The following is a 21188-nucleotide window of genomic DNA, read 5'->3' as shown; positions in this document are numbered from 1 at the left end:
TCATCACACAATAACAATGAAAAGGTCAATCACCATGGGGCAAAATTATTGGGCTTTGTAGCTTTACAATATGATCATATGCAATGGTATGGAAAGATGACCTAAATATGGGAGCATCACTCGTAAAACCTACAATAGTCAAAGTTTAGTTGATTACATCATCTACTATCAAGGCCACACCTTAAAGAATTGAATTTAAGATAGGGGAATGCTCAACTGGGCTAAATTCTAACCATAATCCAATTTTACTGAAGCTCACCACTCACATTAAAGGGCAATAAAATGTTCAAACGACTTACCAATGAAGAAAAGTATCTTCTATTGGTTGTGTTTTAATGACACAATAAAATTTGGAAATTTTCAAAGAGTCTCTTAGCCGATTGTCTAATACTTGGGAAAATTATATATATACTCCAAAATGACACATTATGGACAAAGATAATCTTGTCCTTATTATCAACAAGGCTCTTGAGGAATGCAAAACATCAAGGCCCAAAAGAGACGCTAAGGGTACTTTCTTGGCTAATCTATTGTTTGATGATGAGTGCAAGATGACAAAGAGTATGAGGGGGGAAATGAATAAAGAAAACAAAAAGGAGTATGAAAGGTTGTTATGGAAAAAAGAGAGCAATATGTGGTTTTGAGAAGGCTTGAGTTGATAAACCTTGGGGGAAATAATCCAAAAAGTTTTGGAAAGAGCTTCAACAAAAAAAAGAAGCAAATAGAGAATAACATCATGGGGGCTCAATGATTGGAGTATGTCAAGATACTTTATGTGCACGAGTTGGGAGAACATAGGACCCTAAGAACTAAGTTCATAGTTGATCTCTTTAGCAATGAAGATATTATTCAAAGCATAAAGAGGTTAGTTGCAGGTAAAGCCCAAGATATCGATGGGATGCAAGTTGAATATTTAAAATAGGGTATTGATATTCTTGCACCTTATATCAATTGTATCTTCAACAATTTTAGTGAGGAGGGTTTGCTTAAAAAATGGACAACTAATGTGGTGATATTGCTTCACAAAAGTGGAGACATAAACAACCCTTCAAATTATTGAACTATCGTGGTCAATCCCCTCCTCGATAAATTATTTGGCAACATGGTAGAATGGGAAATTAGTAAATGGGTAGAAATAAAGGGGAAAAGAGCTTAGGGACATACAAGTTTTAGATCAAAGTATTCCACTATCGACCGTGTGGTCATTCTTAGATTCCTGGTTGTAAAAATATGGGACACCTAGGGGACTGCAGCTTTTTTGTTTTGTTTTGTGGACTTTGAAAAAGCCTTTGACACAATGCCATGTAACAAACTTTGGGATAGAATGGAAGAGCTGGAAATTCCTAAAGAACTTAGGACTACAGTACATAGATTGTATGAGCGTGTTAAGACTAAAGTTATAGAACTGCAAATGGTTGTCTGAATGCTTTGGTTGCAACATTGGGGTCAAATAGGGCCACTCCTTATCTCCAACTTTTTTGGGCTTTACATTGACAAGTTGAAAGAATGGTTAACAAGGTTATCAGTGAGCGGGTACAACTGGTTAACTATGTAATAAAACTTCTTTTGAATGCAAAATATCTCATCATAATTTCTAAGATGACTAATGGTTTGAGAGAACATCTAAAGGCATTCGAATGATTTTGTCAAGAGGCAGGAATGCAAGTGAACACCAACAAAATCAAAGTTATGATCTTCACGTTGAACAGAAATAGGAAGTCCTCAAGCATGTTTCTCTTTGAGGACAATCACCTAGAGATAACGAGTACACATATTTGGTAATTGATTTTCAAAACAAACTCAACTAAGAAACATGTAGAACAAAAAGAATTCAAGGTGGTTGGAAGGCAATGTATTCTCTACAAAATAAGAGTAGGAACACAAAATTATAGGACTGGAAGACCAACAAAATGTTGTTTGGTTTGTTTATCACCTCGATGGACTTATACATGTGCAAAATTTGGGGCAGCAATATATCATATCATAATGGAGACAGGTTGAAGGAATATAAAAGTGCTTTATCATCAGCAACCTAAAAGAAAAGCCAAGCCTTATGAGACCTTATTAGCAAAAGTTGGTTCCTTCCCCTTAGAAGTCGTTGTAATGGTTCGCTTGCTATGTTACATAAATAAAACTCAAGGTATGGAAACCCATTGTTGGCCTAAGTTAGTCACTCAGAAAAAGCTTGATAGGAGAAAAGGCACATGGATGAAGCAAAATGACAAGTGGATGCAAAAATTGGATGTTAACATTCATAGGTGTCTAGTTAGTAATGAAGAAATAAGGAAGTTTGTTCGTGAAGAATTTCGTAGTATCCTATGGAAAAGGCACAATAGGCGGAAGAAATCTTATTATATCAAGGAATTTAATCCCACTACAAATCATATGAGAGAAAGCGTATATAGGAGCAAATATTAAATAGAGACTAAAAAATGCTTATTACCTAGCTTAGAACCATCTCTCATCTGTTGAGATGTTGTAGTGTCTCTCGTGTTTGCATTATGTACCTTGTTATATTTTGGATTCGAGAGATATTTTGACACTCATGATATTCAAAATGACCTGATGGTCAAATACTATATTTTGATTGTCACTATCATAGACGATAGATACTATGTTGTTCAATTTGATCATATCTGCATGATGATGCTTATTGATGTGACATGATACTTTATGATGATCTGGTTATTTTGTATTCAAACATATACTTTGTTTATGATTATATGGTGGACTTATTGGATTCTAGATACTATGATTCGATGCTATGTATATTTACTTCATTCTTGCTTTGAGATGTTTTATGATGCAGTGAGTGAAGTAAATAGATTATTTAATGTGATTAAATAAATGGTTAATTACATGATTTAATGCATTAATCGCTTTGGCTATATGATATATGCAATTGCAGTTGATTGTGTTGTTCAGTGTGCATGATTTATATCCCCGCCTGTGGCACAGGGAGTTAGTGATTTGACTATTTATACCTAGAAAATGTCGTCCCTGTATGGGCAACCTATCTTGTTTAATTGTTAATTAAACCCTCCAGTAATTTAATAAATATGGATTCATTTACATTTGTGATGAGAAAAGTATTATGTCTGTGCATTTAGATATCCGCATGTCGCATAAATTATTAAGGAATATTTCAATTTAATGTTTTATGGGTGTTTTGGTTTTGAATTGAATTATTTTAATTATTGGCAGCTTTTCCATAGTTGAATTTCATTTAATTGGAATTACCCGATTTTGTCTGGGTTAAAGAGGGATTTATTTGAGTGAGCTAGTTATTTTCCCATTTTAATATTTCACTTTTAAAGTGAAAATATATCCCAAAAAGTGAGTTATTTCTCACTTCTCACATTCAAATTGGAAATTTGAGAGCAAAATCCCAAATCCTCTTTAGGAGGTATTGTTGTTATACTCGTTACGGGAGCTGTGGGTATGGGATCATTGCAAGATTGATCTCGTTGGAATTGGCTCGAGGATACCTCAATTTATTGAGACTTTTGACGGTTTTCATGGAGCGATTATTTTATTGTGAGTGTTCCTATTTTTGTCCTTCTGGTTGCGAGGTAGGGCTCTTCTATTTTTATGCTTTAGCTCCATTTCTGAGACTGTTTTTGGTACTGATATGTTAAAAGGCAGAGAACTAGTGTTCCCCTCCGTTCCTATATGCTGGCTCTACCTGGTTGGGCGGGTACGAGCATCTGTTGGCTTTTTGGAGTGGGGATTGGGGGTCTCGGGCCGTTATGTTGGCCATTTTTGCATACAGACTCCGAACACAAATTTTATTTGATATTTGGGCTTTTCATACCTAATTGTAAAGAGGGTTTTAATTTCGTTGATTTTCCTTGGTGTTGGTTTTTGGTCATTTTGACTTCGTCTCAATTTGCATGCCACCATGTTTTTTTGGGTGTTTCTTGACACTGATGTTGGTCATGGACTCAAGTTCTCTGTGAGGAATCCAATCCAACTATAAATGTTTTCTTGCATTGAGATTCGTGCCAAATCCGTACTCCTGACTATGTGCTTGGTTGAGTGATTTGATACTTGGTATTTTTATTGTTTCTCGTCTAGCCCTTGTTGTTATTATCTTCATGTAGTTGGTGTGTCCACACACAAGCACGTTAACGTGCACTTGTCAAGTTCTTCTGAGACCTTTACTCCCGGTTGCTTTCGGTTGAGTTATGTTCATTGGGGCTGGGTTGGGAAACTGCATTGCCTACGGGCACTCATTGTGTGATGAGCATGGGTATGTAGGGTAGACAAGTGGAGAGGCTTCTCTCATAACCCCAAGTTGTGTTCTCGACAAGGTTGATGTGAATAAATTTATAATAAGTGATAACTAAATGAATTAAAGGGGTAATAAAACTAAGACAACAAAAAATATATTGATTTTTATTTATCCTTGTTCCAAGGATCTCCGAGCAGGGCATTATAGATGTAAAATGGGTAGATGGCTAGTGCCAAAAGAGGAATGGGAAAATAAGATGTGCTTATTCTGTAACATGGGGGTGATTGAAATGGAGCATCATTTTGTCATGGAGTGCTCTATGTACAATGACATCAGATCCAAGTATGTGGAGATTTTAAGATTGATGACTTGAACTACTTATTTAAGGAAAAATAGGTGGACAAAATTGCAAACCTGATTATCAAAATCCACCAACGAAGAGACAAGTTAGTCAAGAGGTTACAACTTGCTTAGGTTCTTTTCCTCCTTTCTAGGGGCATATACTGGCTTTCAGGTCGTAATTGGTTGTTTTCACCTTGTGGACATTATTAAAATCTTTCATTCATTCTCCTATATTTATTCATGTCCTTTTTTGTGGGGTTTAAACAATTCATATTTATAGTGTAATTTATCACTTGGGTTCATGGGTCGTGACCCATTCGAATTGATTAAAATTAGATTTACCTAAATATTTCCGGATAATTCATTTTCATTGATAATTCATGGATGTTTGAATATTATTATTTCTTTGTTAATTTAAATATTTATTGCTTATTAATATGTTTCATTATTATCAATATTAGTATTAGTAATTTCATTATTAATTCATGTTGATTAATAATTATTATTAGTAAATTATACATTATCTACTAATTGGTATTCTTAATATTGATGGTACATTTAGTTAATTACAAGATTCTATTTAGAATAATTAGACGAGTTTAAACATGTAAATAAAAATTAAATGATATATTTCTATACTATTGATGCTTCATGACATAGACGCCAAGAAATCACTACTTCAAAAGTTATATTAAGCATAACTATTTGCTCTAAATAAATGATATAACTTTGCACTCTTCAAAATTCTACGTGAAAGTTTTAAATCACTCCCAATTTTAAACAACTTGCTTGACAAGTCCTTTGTTTATAACCAAAGTTTTAGGGCCCTCCATCAACCTGCATTTTGCCAAGGTGTCCAAAAAGCCATCCCCTCCCTTCCTATGGCAAAAAGAGAGTGACTGATATTGATGCACCAATTAATGATGTACTCATGTGACACGACACAGTTTACTACCTTTTAAGTCTAAGAAGACATTTCATTCAATTGTGTAGGCACTATTAGTGCTAGCGATTTAATGTCCACAATTTGTGGTGAAATATTGTTAAAAATATTAGACATTAGATCAACAAATGCTATAACAACTATTGAAAAATGCTCGACTACTAGATCCTTTCTCCTAATTTTTTTTTCTTTCTAAGCCATATCTACGCATGTGCAATTTGGTAAAGCTCTTAGCATTACTTACAAAACTTCTATTCATTTACCCAAGTATTTTTCATTTAAGATACAATTAGGAAACAAATTATAAATTACTTAAGCTGATTAGCATCGATGGTTCTACCAACATGACAATGATTTTCTTTGCAATCCAATTTGTCCAGACACATTCTTTTTAGATTAAACATTTTAAAACATATACAATAGATATATGACACCATTTCGTGCAATACAATTTTATTATGAAAATCTCAGGTTGAAATTCTTTTATTATCAAGAAATGTGATATACAGTGAGTTTGAACAAAGGGTTCTTTGATAATTCTCTGGTAACATTAGCCTAATTGAAACAATGACTAATCTCAAAATCGTTAAAAATAGAGAAACATTAAATTTCAAAATGGCCCACTTCACATGTGACATTCAGCTCTGTAAGGGCCCGTTTGGCAACGGGAATACAAGCGGAATAGGCATATGTAAATTCCTAAAATTTTGAATTCCTCGTTTGGATGCACCAAAATGGAATTGGAATACGAGGTAAAATAGAAATACATATTCCAATTTTGGCCCAAAAAATGGGGTTTTGCAATTCCACCCAAATAGGTGTTATTGGAATACGTATTCCTATTCCACTTTTTTTTATTTTAGAAAACATAAATTTTGGGGTCCGCAAATGCCCATCAAATATTGGCTGAACCAAACAGAGAACATGAATACGTAGCCCCATTTTCTATTCCAAAATACGTATTCCTATTCCCCTATGTTGAAGATGGTTGCTGCGATAGAGATCTTTATCTCTGGAAATATGAATGTTATTATCGTTATTGTTATGTTCAGCTGAAAAAGGACACTTATGTTTAAATTGTAATGTTAAATGTAATGACATGTGTCATTGGACATGCATTGAGGCATGAATATTCGAAGAGTCATAATTAATTATAGGAGTTATGAGAATATCAAGAGACCTTCGGTTATAATGTGAAGAGTTCCTCCTATTGTTATATATTTGCATCAAGCAAAGGATATTGTACTCTCGAATTTCATTATCAATAAAGATATGTTTTGTTGTGTGGCTGGGTTTTTCCCTTCATTCTAGAAGGGTTTTCCCAGGATATTTCTGGTGTTCCTTGTTTCAGTTGTCTTCTGCTTATTGCTGGTTATCTTCATGCATTTCTGGGCTGTAGATTCAACACCCTATTCCTATTCCCGCAGCCAAATGGGCCCTAAAATCAGCACAAAATGAGCATAAGATGTGTACTCAAGGAACCAAATAAATTTTATTTTTTTATTTTCATACTTATCAAAAACTAGAAAAGAGAATTGGTTTGAATTCATTCCTTTATCAATACTACAATAATGCGCTAACTAATTCAAGATTTCACGTCAATTTAACAATTTGATGGTAATAAATATTCATCAACATGAAAATTCTATCATTGGTTTCAATTTCTATTTCATTCCTGTGCCTCTGCCACATCATACATAGAAATGTTTTATGCACAAATGGCCAAAGCCTTAAATTTTCACACACATCTCTAAGAAGATAATAATCACTCACATCTACAGTGTTATGCTTGCTACAGAATGTGCAATTATGAAATGGGGTTTAGATTATCTATACTCTGGATTTTAGCTCTCTTCCCAGTTTACAGGATACCAAATTGTGAAAGACGATCAGGGTGTGGTGTAGTACTCGCCAATGACAAGTTTAATATCTGCTTGTACTCATTCAAAAGATGTGGGATGTCATCCATACGCAACTGCAAAAGAAAGCATGAATATATTAAAAAAAAGCTCTTCCCTCTTGTAATTGTAATAAATAAATGCAAACAGGCAAATTGTGAAAAATTGTCACTTGCAAAGAATTGGAACACTGAAAAAAAGAAATCTATGCTTATTTAGATTTCACAGCTAAAAACTAGACAGATCTTTAGGTAAAATGTTTCAAATTCTAATGTTATATCCCAAGATGAAATGACACCATGAAACCTCTACATAATTCATCAGCAAATGGGCATTTTGGCCACTTTCTTAAGCTTCACTTTTGTCATCGTAGGTTACATGTCATCTCCATGGACTACTGCTATATAAACTCTACTTAACCTGGAAAATACTTGTTTATATTCTGTATTGTATCACTGCAACGCATGGAAATAAGCTACAGGACTATGGAAAATAGAAATGAGAAAGGAAGCCATACATTCAGCTTTCCTCATCTTGACAGACTGAAAGGACAGCTTTTAACCCAAAATATCATAAATCATGGAGAACAGCCACCATACATAAAGGGCATAGTCTAAACAGCGGGTACATTTTTGTTTGGGGCATTCAAAGCCCCGCCACTAAAAAGAATGTACCAGCTGTTTAAGCTCTTCCTACACGAGTGACCTGGCTATCATATCAACAAGACATGCCGAAACCTAATTCTATATTTCTCAAAACATCAGAACACAACTTACCTATATGTGCAACCATCAAATATTCTGAACATACCACCTCAAAAGAAAAGCACCCTCCTTAGAAGAAAAACGATTTAACCGAATGGTAGATTACAAGAAAATATTTCCCATAGATTACGTTCATCAAGCTCCAACCACTGAATTAAAATCACAACCTCTTCTCAGATATATGAAAAACTAAAGAATAGTATCTTTATGGAGCATTATCCTTCCAAAATACATCATTGGCATCGCACCTCTGTGGCTATCAGAATCCATCCATTTTGTAGGTCTTCATTCCCTTTACCCAAGTTAGTTGTAGTTAAAAAAAAGTTAGCATGTCAAAGAACATCTTCAGAATTTTCTGACAGTTTGTCTAAGCAATTGTACATATAGCCAAATAATTATTTCTTTTTCCTAGCCTTCTTTATTATAATTATTATTAACATGTTGACATTATCAAAATTGTTTTGACAAAAGCTGGCTGGCATTTATTGCTATTTTTTACTAGTACCAGTCTCCATCTAGGCGCCATCTAAGGTGCAACTTATATGCACCTTTATTCAATGAAAATATAAAAGACTCACTATTTACCACTGGTCATGGGTGTATATAAATTGCCCCATAGCCACTGGCCTCCATCTATGTCAAGGCATTTCGTAATGATTTAATGGAAAATTCTCTATTTTGAACAGAAACACATGCCGGCAGAAATCTTGGGGATCTCACCCCAGATGACTGAAAATACTAATAATCACATCAATAATATGGAAAGCTGATGTCAGTAGCATTTAAAGCTGAATTGGCACAGTAGACTCTATTTTGTATTATCTTTCTTCTATTAATGTTCCTATCTTTACATTTAAATAACGGGATAAACATTTTCAATTGTTTGAAACTTTGATGTGGTCCCATGTGTAACAACCCCAACATAAGAAGAAGACGATGTAGGCTGCCAGGAAAATGTAGTTTAACGAGTACTCTCTCTAACATCAACAACAATAACAGCTGTTATAAATACAACCCTTCCAAGAAATTCTCAGAAATAACAAAATAAATAGCAATTAAACATCAAAGGAACAACTAAGCAGACCAAAAACTAAGGCACTAAATTGTATTTTACCATAAATCAAGTGAAGCTTAGCTTACAAAAAGGCTTCTACCACTGGCTTACCTTATTGAGTTTTTGAAAGATAAATATGCTCAAAAATTCAGAAAAAATGACAAAAAACAAAGAATATGCTGTTGGAGTGAACCTGAGTTGGCATCTGTACCTTTTTGTGAAAGTTCCCTATATTTGAATGTTTTTGGTAATACTATCTGATATACAATGTAATTATCTGCCTTGCGTTTTGACTATTATTTATTTCCTTTGTCTACCAGACATTGCAGTTCATTTCAGATTTTACACCCAAAAATTAAAAAATATCTAAAAGAAAATAATACAGATTGCCCATATTTCTATCCAGACTTCTGCTGAATCTAAAATTTATGCCATTTACTCCCGGTTCAGATTTCTGTTCAACATTTGTTTTAGATTTCAGGAGTTACGTTGCAATTGCATTTTCGCAGTTGAGCTTACAGCTGTCACATTAGGGCTATAAATTTCAGAACTTCAACTCCAAAAGTGCTTTCTTTAAAATATTATAGTTTTAGAATGTAAGACAGAAATTATATTGATGACCGTAGATAACCAAAAGGGGAAGAACAAAAGGAAATAGATAAAAAAAAATCACAGTTTTGGTATGAATGAATGAAAGAAATTATATTAATGTTTACCGATGACCAAAGGGGGAAGAAAATGAGAACATAGATTATGTTCCCAAACTAATGGAAAATAAACAAATAAAATTGAAGAATTAAGTGGTTTCAAATTTAAATAAAATATTATGGACTTATTTAGTTAATTGATTAATTACGGAGGAATTATTTAATATTTTTGGGCCGACAAGTTTGTAAATGGAGGTGCTTATTTGACTTCCAGGAAGCATATGTGGGCATTGATCAATCATCTGTTTCCTAATTTGTCTTTTCAATTTCAGCTGGAATTGGGATTCTAACTTGCAAATTTAGAGGTGTGAGATCCTCCCTAATCTGCCAATTGTAGTTTTGGTGGTTAGTAGCATAGTTCAAAATATTGTTATCGGCAACATATTGCCATGCCAAGGGCAAACAAAATATCAGGAAAATATCAGAGATAAATGGGCAACTTATTAGGAACTTGTGAATCTGAATTTGCTTCAAAAGTTTCTTTGAATCCATACAAATTGCTCTAAAATGCTGCAATTCAAGTTTCTTCTCCTCCAAACCCTTTTTCCCTCTCCCAAACACCAAATTGCAAACAAAAAATTGTGAAATGAGTGCTTTTTGCGCTGTCAGTCCCTATTAATGGATTGCAACGGATATTTTGACAATAAGTTCATTTTATTTTCAGTATTAAGATTGCAAAATCTTGGTGATATAAATTTGAAATTTGCAATAAAATTGCATAGTTTATTGCTGCCCAAAACTTCTCACAGTAAATTTACTTATCTCATAGAAGTCTGGGATATTTTACTCTATGGTTAGTAGCTACCCTAGACTGCCCACTTTTGTGAAATCTCCTTTAGAGACCAAATTGTAGAATTCATTGCATTCAGATCTATTCTATATTGGAAATAAGAATTTAGTGTATTAGAAGTTGTTCGTGGTTATAAACAGTGGCTTGGAACAAATTTTATCAAACTGAAGATATTACTCTTGCCCTGCTATTTCTGAATTTGTGGCAATTCTTTGTAAGGTTCCGGGGTTTCCCCATCTTGCCAAGGTCACCTTCTTTCTTAAGACACCCAAACCACTGAGCCAATATACTATATGAATTGCAGCTAGAAATATACAAAGGCATGTTAATAACCTGCACATATGGTTCCATACAATAAGGTCTGTGAACCAACATTAGCGGAATTACTAAATTACATTGAATTGTATTGTGATCTACTTTTGGGAATTACATTGAATTGTATTGTGATCTACTTTTGGGCTATAATATAAGCTGGGACTGTCGTGACTCAAGTGTCTTGAAGTTCATTGGATATCATTAAGTCCAAGGCTACATCCATTGGCATACTCTAGCAAATTGGGCAACTTTAGCAATGTACACAGAAAGGGCATATGGTTCTGTTTGGAAGCCATTGTCAGCTACAGGAGTAAGCAATTGCACCCTAAATACATATCGGATGGTATAGATAAAGTCTCCAACACGTGTTCATCCTTCTTTCTACCAGATAATGGAGACTTGTGAATATCATCGATACATCAGATCATCACCACCATTCGCACTCAAGGATGCATACAATCAGCCATTTGTTGCATGGCCATTATCATACCTCATTATTGATGTGATATCCCCAAGTGACAATCAGAAATTATTGGTTCTACGTCAGAATTAGATCCTTGAGGCCACTCATCATTGCCGTTGACATTGTCTTAGACTAGACTTGACTCCAGCAATACAATACACATCGAGGTGCTTCTGTCAATCCACAACCATTTTGAGATTGCATCTTTCTCCATAACCAAACTCATTATATTGCTGTCTATATCATTTTATTGGGGGTGCTATACCCACTTCTAATGTAGCCAAAATTCCTCAAATAATTAACAGAAACATAAGAGAGAAAGAAAACAAAAATAAATATTAGAACTCCAAATTCTTCTTTATTATTCTTCCAAATCCTCTTTCTCCTACAACAAGAGAAATTACAATTTTAAATACAAATCTGAAATTACCATTTTGGGCAGTTTTTTTCATAAAACTATTTTTTTGCCATTTTTGGTAATTTTTAAAACTCGAAAAAAGATGATTTTTTTTGTGAAGCTTCCTAAATCTAAGATAAGATGAACTGCCATCTAACATTCAAAATTTGAAGTAATATTTCGAGGTTATTAATAAAAACCAACTTTCTAAAAACTAAGAAAAACATTAAAAGCTTTAAAAAACTCCTAAAAGCTCTTGTTTAGAAAGCCACTAAAAGCTCTTGCATCATTCTCCTCTAGTTGAAAGAATGTAGCTCCTACAAGTTTTTTGAATGCGTATAGTTTCTTTTATGGAACTTTTCCTTCCCTTGTGTCAAACATTGATTTTATTGACTCGGAGGAATGCAAGTTTGTTCCTTCTTCCTAGTCTTCCAATTTTTTGACATTTTATCATTCATCTTTGCATCTATCACCGGATCCCTCTTCCTCTTATTTTTCTTAATCCATATTCTACTCAATATCTTCTCAGCCTTTAAAATCCAAAATTCTATTTCTTTTGTATAAACCTTTGTACCACAATTATTTATGTCTTCAACATATAATATATTAGCATATCCACCATTTCCACAGTTAACATAATACCTTTGGGAACATTCATATACCTCATTAAAAAAATCTCAAACATCTTCATTAGAAATCTCATTATAAACAACCTTTCCTATTTGCTCATTCTAAACATAAGGCTGAAAATGACAAAAAGACTCTTCCATAGCTATGTTTATCTTGGCTTCTTCAATTCTTGATGTCAAAAAAGTTATTGGTATACTCACCATTTTATTTTTTATCTCTTCCTTTATATTTTTTGTCTCTTCTTTCCTTTTCTTCTTCTAAATAATCTTCTGAATAGGCCATGCGATCTTCTTCTTGACTGGTAGGTACCATTTTTGCATTTCTAATTCCATTAGCTTTCTTAATTGTTGCCAACTTTCTTGTAATTCTCTTAACATTTCTTTCAACTCTAATCGCCTATTCTCTTCCTCCTTACTCTTCCTCTCTTTCTCTTTTATTTTATTTTCTTCTCTCCTCTAATGCAAATACTTCATCAATAAATCTAGTTCTTCAAACAAGTCCATTAACCTTGCTTTTGCTTTGCCTTTGCCTCAACCTAGGTATTTTATCTTCTCTACCTGGTCCCCAGGAAACTAGTTCCTCTTCTCAGCCTGCATAAAGATAAACTCAAAACCACACAACCACAAAAATCTCCTTTTCCCAGACCTTCTGTGCTCTGATACCAGATGATGTAGCCAAAATTCCTCAAATAATTAACAGAAACATGAGAGAGAAAACAAAAAAAAATATTTGAACTCCAAATTCTTCTTTATTATTCTTCCAAATCCTCCTCCTCCTACAACGAGAGAAATTAGAATTTTAAATACAAATCTGAAATTACCATTTTTGGCAGTTTTTTTCATAAAACTATTATTTTGCCATTTTTGGTAATTTTTAAAACAACTAAAAAAAAGATGATTTTTTTTGTGAAGCTTCCTAAATCTAAATAAGATGAACTGCCATTTAACATTCAAAATTTGAAGTAATATTTCGAGGTTATTAATAAAAACCAACTTTCTAAAAACTAAGAAAAACATTAAAAGCTTTAAAAAACTACTAAAAGCTCTTGTTTAGAAAGCCACTAAAAGCTCCTACATCAACTTCCTACGGTCTTGTAAAAGGAGAGAATTCTAATCATTGTCATAATAGTTGAGCAAGCAATTCCATAATGTTCTTGAAAGAATCCTAAACACCACTGTACTTAATAATAAATATAATATATGGGTAGTCTTTTATGATCTTCCCCAAGAACATACCCGCATCATATAGGGCAACTTGAGCTTGTCCATCAAGCCTAAGAGCATGAAATGGCACTCGCCATTTGGCCTCCTAGTCCCTCTTGGGTCACCACTACTCAAATGGACCTTATGCTACTTCCATTCCTTCCATGTATCCTCTCCATATTGGGATGGCATGGAGAGGACAGTTTAACGATGATAGGTATTAAAGGAATCTTATCATCATTACAGTTTAGATATGCATATATTATGGGCAATGAAAAATGTGCATTTATCAATTGAAGACATTTAACAAGTTAAACAATCTATCATGCCATGCACTATTCTTTGTACCAAAATATCAGATTTATATTGCTGATCACTGTTTATAGATATTGAGTTTGTTCATTCTGTAACTTTAAATCATACTGGTTTAATTTCAGATCGCACTGATCTGTTCTTGCATTAGATCCCTTCTTCAGTCATTATATAATTGTCTTCTCTTCTTAATAGGTATCGGCGCTTCTCTTTGACAATTGGTTCATGAACTAACTAATCTCCTTTGTTAGTGTAGGTACTAAAATAAATTATCCTTGAAAAGTCACCGATTTTGAGAGAGCATTCAAAACCGACTTTGGAAGGGGCATGTCCTTTTATGCCCCTTGGTTCTATATTTAGTAGGGTGTGGTTGTAGTTAATGGACACACAAGAAGAACATAAAGTCCGCTTCTTTAAGCAAGTCTGCCCAATTCAAATACTTGCAGAAATAAAACATTTCAGAATAACAAATATTATTGACATCTCTTTATACAAGTCTGTAACAAGGAAGATCATCTTCAGCAAGCACAATAGAAGGTATTATCTAAGTCTGATTTATAACAGAATTTGTAGAAACTTTACATGGTATTAGAGCTCTGGTAGTCAAACCTAGGCTCTGCAAATTAAATAATCAGACTTGATATTTATCTAGCATCATTCTTCTATCTTCAATGGCATACACAATCAGACCCAAGGACAGGTTTGATGGGAAAGAACACTTTGATGCTTGGAAATTCAAAATCATGATGATTCTTGAAGAAAATGATGTAAAACAATTTGTTGATTCAGCATCTAAACAACCTATTGTTGAACCTAATGAAACTATCTGGAGTAAAGGAAACAAGAAAGTCATGCAAATCATATTAGATGGAGTGAAAAATGAAATAGTACCCATGCTAATGAAACATCAAACAACATTTCATATGATGAATGCATTATTAAATGCATATGAGGTCAACAATGCAACTAGAGTCATCGCACTAAAAAGGCAACTAAATCATATACAAATAAAGAAGGGAGAATCGATGAATTCTTACTTCCTAAGGGTTGCTAGTCTAAGAGATGAACTTGCAAGTATAGGAACCATAATTGATGACAAGGAACTAACATTGATGGCTATAGATGGGTTACTAGATTCATGAGAAATGTACGCACAAGGACTAAGTGCTGGAGACAATCTTCCTTCAATAGACTTAAGGGAGATTGTCTTTAGGAAGAATCTAGAAAACTTAAGAAAGAGGGAAAGTTGAAAACTAAAGATGAAGAACTTCATGTTCTTCGCACAAATTCTTACAAAAGGAAGAAGAAGCACTTCAAGAAGAAAAAGGGTAATCAAAAGAATAAAAAACCTAAGCAGCAAGTAAACTATACAAACATTACTATGAAAGAAGAAAACTATGATCCTGAGAATCGTGTATTGTATTCGGCTCTATCAAATGGAGTCTCAAGTAAGGCATGGGTGATTGATAGTGGATCATCTCGACATATTATAAGATACAAAGAAGCACTAGACTCTATGTTAGAAAAAGTTAATGGTGATGTCACCATCCGTGATAATTCAGCACATTTCGTTAAAGAAATTGGAAATTACACCTTGAAACTAAAGTCGGGTAGTTCTCTACATCTCAAAGGAGTACTCTGTGTACCAGGAATAAAAAAGAATCTAATCACGGTTACAATACTTGAAGATGATGGACATAATGTTGCATTTATGGACGGTAAAGTAATGACCTAGGCTAAGAACTTATTTAAGAATACAAAATTGATTGGTCAAAGAAAGGGGTACTTGTATGAATTAAATTCAGAACCTAGTCGACCCATTCAAGCCTTAATTCATGAAGCTGCTGATATAAACGAAATATGGCACAGAAGGTTAAGACATCTAAATTACAAAACCTTATCGACTATGGAGAAGATTGTAATTGGTTTAACGAAGTTAAATAAAGATCATTCAAGCATATGCAAAGGATGCACTCTGGGTAAGAACACCAAAAGTCCATTTCATGATAGCACTAGAAAAACTAAAAATGTTTTGGAATTGATCCACTTAGATTTATGTGGACCTATGTCTATACCTTCTCTTGGAGGATTCTGGTACTATATACTTTTTATAGATGAATTCTCTAGGAAAACTTGGATTTACTTCTTAAAATGTAAAGAATCAAAAGAAATCCTTAAGAGATTTAAAGAATTTAAAATATTAATTGAAAACTTATCAAGACATAAAATTAAAACTCTTGGGACTGATAATGGAGGGGAATTTACCTCAGATTTGTTTAAAGAGTTTTGTAAAGAAATTAGAATTAAGAGGGAGTATACCTTTCCTTATAACCCACAACAAAATGGGGTAGCAGAAAGAAAGAATAGGACAATAATAGAAGCTGCAAGAGCTATGATATTTGATCAAAATCTAGAATATTATCTTTGGGCAAAAGCCTCTTGTACCGTTGTCTATATTCAAAACAAAAGTCCTCACTCCTATCTTAGAGATAAAACTCTTGAAGAAGTCTTTACTAAAGTTAAACCTAATATAAGTCATCTTAGGATTTTTGGGTGCCCAATATATATACATGTTCCAAAAGAAAAGAGAACTGAGTTAGAAGCTTTTGGGAGGAAAGGTATTTTTGTAGGGTATAGTGAAACATCTAAAGCATATAGGATTTTCATACCTGGTCAAAAAAATATTGAACTTAGTAGGGATGTAAATTTTGAAGAAAATTTAGCATTCAAAAGAGCCCTAAGTTTTGAAGATCCCTCTCCCTTACCTATTTCAAAAGAAAATACTGAATCTGAGTCTCAGAGGCAGAACATTGAAGAAATTGAAGATGAAATTCAAAATCTCAATCTTGAAGAAACTCAAAACTCTAAGAAAAGATCACTTTGGGCCATTAGGATAGTAGAGGAAGCACAAGGCGTTGCTGCACCATTTGGAACCTACAGAGAAAGCAAAATACCCAAAAGATTTTCTAGTTATGTAGCAAACTTGAGTGATTTGTCTAAATCAGAACCAACTAATGTTTCAAATGCTATTAAACATATAACTTGGAAGGATGCCATGACGGAAGAATACCAATCCATTATGAAAAATGATGTTTAAGAAATTGTTACAAGACCTGAAGGAAAATATGTTGTTTCTTGCAAGTGGATATTTAAAATCAAGCATGCTGCTGATGGTAGCATTGAAAAATATAAAGCCAGATTTGTAGCCAGGGGATTGTCTCAAAAAGAGGGGATTGATTATGAAGAAACCTTTGCTCCTATTGTCAGATACACCTCTGTAAGAGCAATCCTAGCTATTTCAGCATTGAAGGGATGGAAAGTACATTAGATGGATGTGAAAACAACATTTTTGAATGAAAAGATTACAAAAGAGGTATATTTGGAGCAACCTGAAGGATTTGAAACTCATAACCCTAAAGTTTTAGTTTGCAGGCTCAAAAAAGCTCTTTGTGGGCTTAAACAGGCTCCAAGGGCATGGTATGAAAGAATTGATAAGTATCTCACCGGCTTAGGATTCTCTAAGAATGAAGCTGATCCAAATCTATATTATAAAAGGGATAAAGATGATATGGTAATTTTGATACTGTTTGTTGATAATTTACTAATAACAGGTGATGATCATCTCATAGATCAATGCAAGAAAGATCTAATTAGAGAATTTGAGATGAAAGATTTATGACTCCTTCATTACTTCCTAGGACTGGAAGTATGGTAGAATTTTGACATCATACTCAATCAAGGAAAGTATACATTAGATATCTTGAAGAGATTTGGAATGTGGAACTGTAGGCCTATGTCTTTGCCCATGGAGACTAATCTACATAAACTTAAGGAAGCAGTAGTAGAATCACCTTCCATAGATTCTACTCTTTACAGACAGATAATTGGGTCCCTTATGTATTTGGTAAATACAAGACCTGATATTTGCTATGCTGTTAATGCCTCAAGTCAGTTTATGTGCAAGCCAAAGGAGATTCACCTAATTGCAATCAAACACATCATGAGATACTTACAAGGCACTCTTAACCTTGGGCTCAAGTATGAGAAAGTTGAATTGGATCTACATGGATACATAGACTTAGATTGGGCTAGAAGTGTTATTGACATGAAAAGCACTTTAGGATGTTGTTTCAGTTTAGGCTCAGTGATGATATCATGGATATGCAGAAAGTATTCTTCAATAGCACGAAGTTTCACAAAAGCCAAATACATTGTTGCAACAATGACCTCTCGGGAAATAGTTTCGCTTAGAAAGTTACTTGTGGGACTATTTGGTCTAGCCATGAATCCTACGATTATTCATTGTGATAATTAGAGTTCCATCAAGCTTTCTTTGAATCCAATTTTTCATGACAAGTCCAAGCATATTGAAATTCCTTACCATTATGTTAGAGCTATGGTAGACAAGAATACTGTAAAATTAGAATACATTTGTACTGCAGATCAGACAGTAGATATTCTTACCAAACCTCTCTCTCGAGTGAAGATAGATCACGTCAGGAAAAGACTTGGTATGGTTGAATTATGAAAAACTCTGTATTCTTTAAATTATTATTAAAATAATTTTATTGTCAGGCTATTGACTGTTATGGGCTCCACCATTTGAATTCATTATTTTAGAGGTGACGATCTCTAAGATAATGAACACTGTTATAAAAGACATTATGAGAAATGATGACTTCTTAGATAATGTGTTGAACAACAGAGATCTAGTGTCAGATTTAGATGAGTTCAAGATCACATTGTGACGTAGACATTGTTATGCCCATGAGTCACAATTTGGATAAAAGAAGAATTTAATCATTCTCTATAGTTTATCTCATGAACTGGTAGATCTTAACTCAGGATCATGTTGTGATATAGGCATGCCAGTACTTATGAGTCACAACTTGGATAGAGGAAGAATTTAATCATTGTCCAGATTTTATCCTGTATGTTGCATTCCATGCAATATTGTTATCACTAGTATAAGTGATAAGTCATATCACAAGTATAGTAATATGACACTGTATCATGTATTCAATGATACCACATGCTAAGAAAATTCAAATAGATATCGAGTATCAATCCTTGCTTGTTCATCTTAATTGATGTTGCTAGATATGGTCTCTCAGTATTATTATCAAGTTAAGAGGGAGTATTAATTCTATAACTTTAAATCATACTGGTCTGGTTACAGATCGTACTGATCTGTTCTTGCCTTAGATCCCTTCTTCAGTCATTATATAATTGTCTTCTCTTCTTAATAGGTATCGGTGCCTCTCGTGGACAACTGGTTTATGAACTAACTAATCTCCTTTGTTAGTTTAGGTGTTAAACAAAATTATCCTTAAAAAGTTGCCGATTTTGAGAGAGCATTCAAAGCTGACTTTGGAAGGGACATATCCTTTGAAAGGATACACCCCTTGGTTCTATATTTAATAGGGTGTGGTTGTAGTTAAAGGACACATAAGAAGAACATACAGTCTGCTCCTTTAAGCAAGTCTGCCCTATACAAATACTTGCAGAAATAGAACATTTCAGAATAACAAATACTATTGACATCTCTTTATACAAGTCTGTAACAAGGAAGATCATCTTCAGCAAGCACAATAGAAGGTATTATCTAAGTCTGATTTATAACAGAATTTGTAGAAACTTTACAGAGTTTGCAGATCGTGGTGAAGTGCTCATCAATCTTCTCTTTCTTTGATGCTTCTCTTTGAGAGCTGATCTGCTATATATATATCTCTCAATTGGTAATGGAAGGTTATGTGTTTTCCATGGTCAAAACCCTCCCAAAAGTGTTGTCTCCTAATTGTCTGGTATTTGTTCTTTAACGAATTTCCACTGTTTAATTAAGAAACCGCTGCCCATTAATGATCAATAACACTAGTATAAGCACAAATCGATGTTCTTGACTTATTGTTATATTATTGTCTTGCATATGGAATGCTGTTTATACACATGTTTATGTATCAATGCTAACTTTTGTTTTCTGTCCTTCGAACTCATCTCTGTTTACACATTAATTCATGGTGTGTAATGAACCTTAAGGATGATCACTTATCATAATGCTGATCTCTGTTAATATCACTAAGGATCACTTCCTCCATATATCCCCTGTCTTCCTCTTAAAAACAAGATCGCTGTTTAAAGGCAAATCAAATTACTGTTTATGTGGGGGCATGACACAAATCTAGTGCCTAGACACTGACTGTAGAGAGTTTTGAATTGAAGGTTTTGGTGCTCCTCTCACACTCTCAGCCACATAGGAATCCTCAATACTTACCTCAGCTTCAGTCTTTCATGCACTTGTCTTGCCTTTACATTTTTTCAATACTCCCTTGGCTAAGCTTCTTCTCCTAGGATTGACAAATTTTCAATGCCTTGAATGCTACTCTCGTACAATTCTTGAAGGACTTTGACTCTGTCTCCCAACTTCCCTCATCTATAGAAAGTTGTCTTACCTTTTTGACTGTGTTCTTAGGAAGAGCTCAAACTTGGGAATCATGCAGTTGTATTTTCCTCAAGGGCCTTTCATAATCTTCTCCTCTGTTCCCATCGCTCAATGATCCTTAAAGATCACATATCTCATGGACTTGACCACCTTGAGGCTTCTTCTCTGCTTTATTGGGATCTAAAGGCATGGATTACTCAAATCTGACCTGATTTGTTTTAAGGCAATGATGCTAAATGTAAAATAATCTACCTGATAAAGTAAATACATGAATTTATAATAGAGATGACAATGCATACTATATACAAAAGTAAAATATAGATTTATTCACATATGAAATTATTAAATAGGAAGACTAGAGATGGCCAGCCAAGGATTATAGTCCGTCTCATTGGATCACACTGCTTTCCTTGATGATACACTATCTATTTTAAAAGATACGATGGTTGCCAAGAGGTACAAAGCCATCAATCAACGTTATAACTAAACAAAGTTGATAAACATTTAATACATATTGGATAACCAATATTATCAAAGATTAGAATTTTGATCTCTTTGACTATTGCTATCGAATGTTAAGATTGCACAATGCAACATGTTATATTTTCCTCATCATTTGGTTTTAAACCTTTGACAATATTTATATGTTCAATGCCAAATGGCATATGTGTTCATTCTCCATGATTTTCAATATTTAA

General features: G+C 33.8%; 1 protein-coding gene across 4 annotated transcripts in view; it reads right to left on the bottom strand.

Annotated features, from left to right (window-relative positions):
* Nucleotides 1–6102: 6102 nt before the first annotated feature.
* LOC149540067 (Galactose oxidase/kelch repeat superfamily protein) overlaps nucleotides 6103–21188 on the bottom strand; it is a 289836-nt gene continuing 274750 nt past the window's right edge. For 2 of the 4 annotated variants that reach the window (XM_089801257.1, XM_089801258.1), the window contains 2 exons: nucleotides 7356–7494; nucleotides 6103–6957 (listed from right to left, as the gene is read on the bottom strand). In XM_089801257.1, coding sequence (XP_089657383.1) covers nucleotides 7381–7494 — 114 coding nt within the window. In that variant the 3' untranslated portion in view covers nucleotides 6103–6957; nucleotides 7356–7380. Of the gene's footprint in view, nucleotides 6958–7042; nucleotides 7495–21188 lie in introns of those variants that run through there. The other 2 variants (XR_016356343.1, XM_089801256.1) reach the window with 2 other exon arrangements.

This window comes from Cupressus sempervirens, chromosome 9 (assembly GCF_028749045.1).
Source record: "Cupressus sempervirens isolate cs-2001-9-10 chromosome 9, ASM2874904v1, whole genome shotgun sequence".
In the NCBI taxonomy this organism is placed as follows: domain Eukaryota; kingdom Viridiplantae; phylum Streptophyta; class Pinopsida; order Cupressales; family Cupressaceae; genus Cupressus; species Cupressus sempervirens.
This window is presented reverse-complemented; position numbering and strand designations above follow the sequence as displayed.